General features: G+C 51.2%; 1 protein-coding gene across 3 annotated transcripts in view; it reads right to left on the reverse strand.

Moving 5' to 3' along the window:
* Positions 1-6,530, reverse strand: part of HK2 (hexokinase 2) — a 62,201-nt gene extending 55,671 nt beyond the window's left edge. The window contains exon 1 of one of the 3 annotated variants that reach the window (XM_040458410.1): positions 5,998-6,530. In XM_040458410.1, coding sequence (XP_040314344.1) covers positions 5,998-6,060 — 63 coding nt within the window. In that variant the 5' untranslated portion in view covers positions 6,061-6,530. Of the gene's footprint in view, positions 1-5,467; positions 5,585-5,997 lie in introns of those variants that run through there. The other 2 variants (XM_040458409.1, XM_040458411.1) reach the window with 2 other exon arrangements.
* Positions 6,531-7,419: the final 889 nt, after the last annotated feature.

The following is a 7,419-nucleotide window of genomic DNA, read 5'->3' on the forward strand; positions in this document are numbered from 1 at the left end:
CATTTTACAAGAGGAAGAAACAGTGCCCTACAAAGGTTAAATTAACTGTCCCAAGTTCACAAAGCTGGTTACATAAGCCAGGACTCAACCCTAGGAGACTGGCTCTATCACTCACCACACAGCTTCTCCCAATATGACTGCTGGACTGGCCCTTGGTGGGTATCACTGGCCTCTCTTCTGCCCCCAGCTATAGTAGCTCCTTTACTCATGTTCTGTCAGCTCATCCGCCTGCTTTGTTCAGAAGACTGATGGATGCCTGGCCTCCATGAAAATCCCAGCAACAACCAGGGTGAGATTCTCTTGTGGATAACTGAGCAGACTTCTCTCCCATGGGCTTCCTGGAGTGCTTACATTGCCCACATTCTTCTGGTTAAATACAGAAAAACAGTAACCCAGGTAACCTACCCATTATCCAGGGGTCATGGACATCTGCTGACTGCCATGGTCTGCAGACTTCACCTCAAATTCAACTTTTGTAAAAGACCACTTCCTACCATGACTGTCCCATGTCCTGGCACCCTGAGAGCTGACAGCCAAGGTCTTAGTTACAGATGCTATTAAGTAGCTCTATGACCATGAACAATGCGCTATAAAACTGAAGGAGGGGATGAACTATGCTCTTCTAACACAGCTTCTCAACCTACAGATATCTGGGGCCAAAAAAGTCTTTGTTGCAAGGGGACTGTCCTGTGTGTCGTAGGATTGAGCACCTCCCTTGCTTCTACCTACTAGATGCAATAACGTATCCTCACCTACCTAACCTGTGACAGACAAAAATGTCTCCAAACATTACCAAAGTCCACTGGAGGGCAAAATCACCAATAGTTGAAAACTATGGTTCAAAAGAAGTAGTAACAAAAAGAAACCAAACAAAGAAACAAATAAAACACAGGCTTTGCCCCTGTCAACTTGGGTACAGTGGGAATCCTTGCTCTTTACTATAGATTGGGATCACCCCTCACAAAAGACTGCATGGCCCAAAATGCCAACAGCACTTCAGTTGAAAGACCTGCTTGAGAAGCAAGCAGAAACAACCACTCCAGTACAAGAAAGCATAGCCTGTGATCTGTGGTGTGCGATATTAAGACTCAGCCAATGAACTCTGGGATCTGATCTGTTCAACCCCCAGACCCCCACTGCTTTGGAAAGGAAAAGACAGACAACACACAGTGTTGGAAAACAAACCAAACTTGCTGACTGCAAAACTCAACAATGATAATGAGGAACCCATTATCTAGAGTCGTCTTTTAAAGAAGTATCTGAACAAAGGAAGCCAGTTTTCTGGGGTTCCTGAGGTCTTTTAGTACATCAGATCTCCTTACTCTGGCTGCCAGATTTTGAGAAAACTGTTGCAGTTTGTATTGTTTTGATTCCCCTTGGAAAAGGGCCCCTAACTGCCCTCACCCTCCCTCCTCACAGTGCTGGAAAAGTTCAACTTTGAAAAGTGATGTTTAAAAAAAAAAAAAAAAAAAAAAAAAAGTTGGCTTTATCTGAGGAGCCTCAAAGGGAATTTTAATTAGTTCAATGGTAAAGAAAAGTGCTTCCCGGAGCTCTCTGAAATAGAAATTTGGTGATACAAAAAAAATGGATGATTAGCAAAAGTTACAAAATATTCCTACCACCATCAACTGCTCCTGAGCAGGGAAGAGACGTTATTAGGATGCTAAGTAGTACATACAAGCTGAACAAACGCAAAACTGTACCGGTCAATGTCAGTTAACTCAGCCAAAACTAATCTCAGTAAGGTTGTGATCAGTACTGAACTCCTGGTATTTTAACCCCTTATCTGAAGATTAGTGGCACATAGCAGGTGCTCAAGGCATACCCATCAAGGTTCTCTGGAGGTCTCTAACTCCTCACCCCATGGTAAGGCACCCTCTCTTCACTACTAACTTATCTCACCAGACAAGTGAAAGGGGTCTTAGTTTCAGTTTCCCACGTAGTAGCCAGAGGGCTTGGTACCCACAATAAGTTCTCAGAAAACATTAAAACTCTCGTCTACCTTGACTCTTAGGGGCTCTGCTGAATTTTCTGCTTCCAAGATATTCCTCCCACTCTTAAGTCCAGAGTTGAAAGCCACCCTTCACTCACACAGAAAGAAGCCCGAATGAGCTATCTATATGCCATAACTGGAGTGAAAATATGTCACCAGTCTGTGCATGTTAAATAATTTGGCCAATGGCTAAAGGCAGGCATGCACACTTCATTTCACTTCCATGGTTAAAACTGATTCTCATTCCCAAGCGGCAAAAACCCTGTATCTTGAATATTAATTATACCGCAATTAATAAAAAGAATCCTCTATCTCTCCACAGACAGAGCATAAAGCCTTGATTGCTGGAAGACAGGAAACACCCTCACTCTCTGCCTTTTTCCCCGTGCCCCCCAGCCCCCCACCTTTTCTCAGGATCAACCTTGGGTCTTGACGAAGGAAGAGCCCACTGCCTTTCTCTCTTAATGTCTCCCCATCCACCCATCCCTTCAGCCCAGAACTAGCCATCCCCCAATCTGCCTCTCACCCTCCTCCCCTTCCCACAGCCCTTGCTGAGCTGCTGTCTCCAGGAAGGTCCCCTCCCTCATCCTCACACTCATTGAGTACATCAGTAGCCAGAAACTGTGGCTACAAAGATGAACAGCCAGGATTCTCCCTGTCCTGAGGAAGGAACTGGAACTGAAAACTACCAACTCTGATGCATAGTGGGATGATAAAAATGCCATGATAAGGCAAAAGCCCCTAGTGTGAAGAGTGTGGCATTCAAAGGAATGGCCAGGCAAGTCCTTGGGGAGTGAAGATACAGAATATGAAGGAGTCAGGGGGCATTCAGCATGCGGTGTTAAAAGGCTTCTGAAATGTTCCAGTCTGGCTCCAGAAAGAGAGTGGAAACAGAGAAACCCTAGGAGGCCTCTGAAGTAAGCCAGACACCGGTTGACAAATGTGTAGCAATCAGAAAGGAAAGTCAATGAAATGAGTCCAAAGCTCCCAGCCAGAATGGCCAGAGGGTACTGGTGCCATTAATGCAACCAAGAGAAGAGCTAGTTGCATTTCTGGGCATGCTAAGTGAGGGTGCTGCCAGCATCCAAGAGTGAATGCAGACACAGGCTAGGATGAAGTCCAATATTGTTCCCAGAAGCAGGTGAATGTGGTCAAGAGCATGGGACTCTGGAGCCCAACTGCATGGCTTTAATTCCCACGTTTTACAAAAAAGCTAGTGACCCTGGACAAGTTACTGTGCCTTCGTTCCTCACCAATAAAACAGGAATGCTGTCAATAACTGCATCTACTTTGTGAGGTTGTTATGAATGTTAATAAGCTAACAAATGTAAAGAGCTTAAACCAGTGCCTGGTACACAGTAGATGCTATAAGTATTTGCTCTTGAGTTTCAAAGCATTAATCGGCAAAAGTGAGCAAACGACGCTTACTCTCCTCCTAATGGTACAAAACATTGGGCTTGTCCATCAGGATACAAATTGGAGGCGGGTGACAGTTCTGGGCAGGTGAATCTATGTTTTCCATGCCTCAGACCACCACCCAGAATATGTAAGATAATGGGGATTTCAGAAGAGTCCAAATCAAGACCTTTTCAAAAGACTCTAAAATTAAACTCAAGCTTCATCCTTCTTTCCTAACTCATCCTTGTAGCAGCAACTTGAAAAGATGCTTCCAAAATATTCTGATTCTCTTCCTACTTCTATCTAATTGCAGCTGGAATCAAACAGCTTTGCTCACCTAAGCCAGGAGGCCAAGCCCCAGGTTCTGACACCTGGTAAGTTAAGGGCCTGACTCTATTCTGCCCCCATTGGTAATTTAGAGGAAATACACCTGTCTCCCCCCAGATACTTCACAGGGTAAAAGAGGTTGTGAGTGTAGATAAGAGTAACCTACAAGAAAGACATTTCTACATTACTGTGCTTAATCATCACAACTCTATAAAGTGGACAGGACCACTGCTGTCATTCCCCTTTTACCAAGAGAAACCAGGGGCACCTGGATGGCTCAGTCAGTTAAAGCTTCCAACTCTTTATTTTGGCTCAGGTCATGATGTCAGGCTCCGCACTGAGCGTGGAGCCTGCTGAAGACACAAAAAGAAATCAGCAGGCCAAAGAGGCAAAGTGACTTGCTCAGGTCCTGAGGTTAATAAACCATAAAACAGAGATTAGAACTCATTTCCAGATACCCTGGCTAGTAATCTCTCCACTCTGGGACCAAAGAGATGGCCCCCAATCCATTCCATGACACGGTTCAGGTCTTAGCCTCCCTCCCCTGGAGTAGGAGACAATTTGTAAAAGAATTAAAATGTCCTGGTCTGATATTCACACATCCGAGAAGACCTCCCCTGGATTAATAATCCTCCAGCTTCCTGCTTTAGAATTTGCCAAGGGATGAGTCTTCCCCAAGGGTTAACTCACTTCTTGGGCAGAGAAGCCGAAAGAAGTTGCCAAGATCCTGCCGGCTCACAGACACATTCTTAAATAAACTGCATTAAAGTGCAGAGCAGAGCTACATCCCAGGAATGAGGGAGCAACAGCCGTTTTATAAGCAGAGTAAAACTCAACTAAACCAGCCTCCCGCTGCTTGCTACTCCATTCTGAGGCTGAGTATGGCCATGTTTTATATGGGGGTTCATGTGTCTCTGCTCTGAAAGCACCATAATGGCAGCCCACCTTTGCTCTCACAATACCCAGAATGGGAGTAAGAGCAGGTCCCCGCACCGAATTTATGTCAAGACATTCTCCCAAAATTGTGTTCCCTGTAAGACACAGAAGCTTCAAGTATGCAATTGAGCAACGCTGTCATTGCCTCACAGGTCTGGACACCCCTACCTCCGCCTCAGCCCATCCCCTCTTCTCAAGTCCTAGCTGAGGTGCATGGTCAGGTGCCAATCCAGAAATCCCCAGGATTTCAGAAACTCAATTCTCCCTAGAGTGATTGCACCTTGGGCCGGGCCCCACCCCCACCCCATATCCCGAAGCACCTAGAGCTTGGTCCCGGCGGGGCCAGAAGCTCTTTCTTATGGAAATGACCTGGCGAGAGACCGGGGCGGGGGGAAGAGAGAGAGAGAGAGAGAGAGAGAGAGAGAGAGAGAGAGAGAGAAAAGAGAGAGAATATGAACCTGCCGGGAACTAGGTAGGCAGACCTGTCGGAGCCTAAGGCAGGAATAAGCTCGTTTACATAACAAAAACTTTTCTTAAAAAGACGGAAAAGTGGGGGGGGGGGGGGGGGGAGATCCTCCTCGAGCAAGTTTTAGGAGCACCAGAAGTATCAACCAAAGTTGGCCCTCTTCTTGGAGGCGGGCCCCGGCCACTCCAGGCCTGGCGGTCCAGAGGCCGATCGGTGGGGGATGTACGCCCATCGCGGGGCCTCAGTTCCGGGCGCCTCAGTTCCGGGGAGGGGGTGCGGCGGACGGAGTTACTTCGCCCCCGTCCCAACTCCCTCTGGCGGGGGAGGGGGCCTCTCCCCAAGCCCACCTGCGCGAGGCCATGAGGAACGCCGAGGGGAACTGCACGTCCCCAAGACGCGCTCGTTCGGCGCGGGAGCCCCCTGACAGTCCCACGTGGCAGAGGAGCCTCCCCCACCGCAGCCAAGATTCTCCACACGTGCTCTCGCCGGAACTCCGGCGGCCAAAGGGGGGCTCCACCCACGTGGACTCCGCAGTCTCAGACTACGTGCTGGCTGACCCGCCCCTCCAGCGGAAAAAAAAAAAAAAAAAGAAAAGAAAAGAAAAAAGCGCGAGCGCGCGCAGGGTGTCAGGAAGGCGGAGAGCCGCGCGGAGCGCGAGCCCAGGCGCCTAGCACGCGCGCACACGCCTGCCGGTGCCTAGCGGACGTGGCTCCTCGCGCCCTGGAGTTTCCCGGCAGCCCTGACTTTTTCCGCACCCACGGCCCCGAATGGGGTGGAAGCGGTCCCCCGCAGGGTCAAGACTGAGAGTCCGCGGCCGGCCGGGGACCGCACAACTTTGTCAGAAGCGAGCCAGCCGCCCCTGCACGCGCTTGCCTACCTTCTGCACTTGGTCATGGTTGAGCTCCGTGAAGAAGTAGGCGAGCAGATGTGAGGCGATCATCCTGCCGCGGCCCGTCGGCGCCGAGTTGGGAAACCGAGGCTGGAGCGCGTGCGGGGGCGGAGGGCAGCGCGAACCGACCGCTTTGTATCCGGGCTTGGCGGCCCGGCCAGGAGCAGTGAATCCGGGCGGCACAAAAAGAAGGAGATGGCACGCCTGGCGGGAGAGTCTAGGGTCTCCAGAAACAGGTTTTGGGAGTCCGAATTCCCAGAAGGCGCCCAAAAATCACTCCTGGCGACGTGTCGGGGTGGCCCCGCCGCCAAGGCGCTAACTTCACCACAGAATCACCAAAGGCTCAACTTGGGAAGAATCTCAGTCCGGTCTCACTTGAGCGAGCGGACCTCTCCGGCTCAACACGCGTGCTGCTCTTGCCCACGGATCTTCGCTTGATGACACGGCGGCGCTAGCGGCGGCCCGGGACTCCTGCTCCGGAGTTTCGTGCAACAATGTGGCTTATTGAGGCGCTGCCGGCTCGCGGGCCTCCCGATCAGTGACGCGCGCACTCCCATTGGCTGCACGGGGAGGGTGTGTGCGCCCACGGGCCGCCCGCCGCCGCGGCGCAGCCAATCCGCGCCCGCGGCCCGCGGGCGCGGCCCCTCCGACACCCGAGCCGGCAAACTGGAGGGGCGCGCCCGGGGCAGGGGGCGGGGCCGGGCGGCAGGGATGGGACGTGTGGTCCGTGGCTAGAGGCTGGGGCGGAAAGGCGCATGAGCCACCGCCGCGTCAGGCTCAGCTATGGGTGGGGGGCGCGTGATCACAGATCCAGAGTGTGGGCCTACTGGAAAGACAGGTCACCCGGCCCGCACGTGCCTTGTTCGGGGAGAGAGACACCTCTGGTATCTCGGGGTCATGTGAGGGGCCCCCAGTGCCGGGTCACATTTCTGAAGCATCTCAATCCTCACCTGTTGTGGCTCAACAGGGAGCAACGGTGAAGCAAAATGAGGCACCGTAGCTGCTGCTCAGGCATCGCAAAACGGATAGGGTGTGTTTTTTACTAACCTCATTTTACAGATGAGAAGACTGAGGCACGAGCCGTTAAGAGACTTGCCCAAAGTCAGACAGCTAGTAAGTGGCAGATGCAGGAAGGAACCCACACCCGCCTGACTTTGAGGCCCAATTCTCTTCCCTAGTTTCCTATCCTACCTCTCTAAGGGGCCTGGGGAAGGAGAAAGCAGGAAAGGAGCTTTATCTGCATCTGTGGGACGGACGTGTGGGTGAAACTGGGTGGGTGATTCGTGTGTAACCGAATCCGTGTGTGGGGCAGGATGGGGTGGCTTACAGATGCTGAGAGGAGTGGGAGGTCATATACGCGGTGGCAGCTAGCGAGAATGAAATATAGACTGCTGCAGACAGCAGATTGGT

Source organism: Herpailurus yagouaroundi, unplaced genomic scaffold (genome assembly GCF_014898765.1).
Source record: "Herpailurus yagouaroundi ecotype Mexico unplaced genomic scaffold, PumYag 221, whole genome shotgun sequence".
Taxonomy (NCBI): domain Eukaryota; kingdom Metazoa; phylum Chordata; class Mammalia; order Carnivora; family Felidae; genus Herpailurus; species Herpailurus yagouaroundi.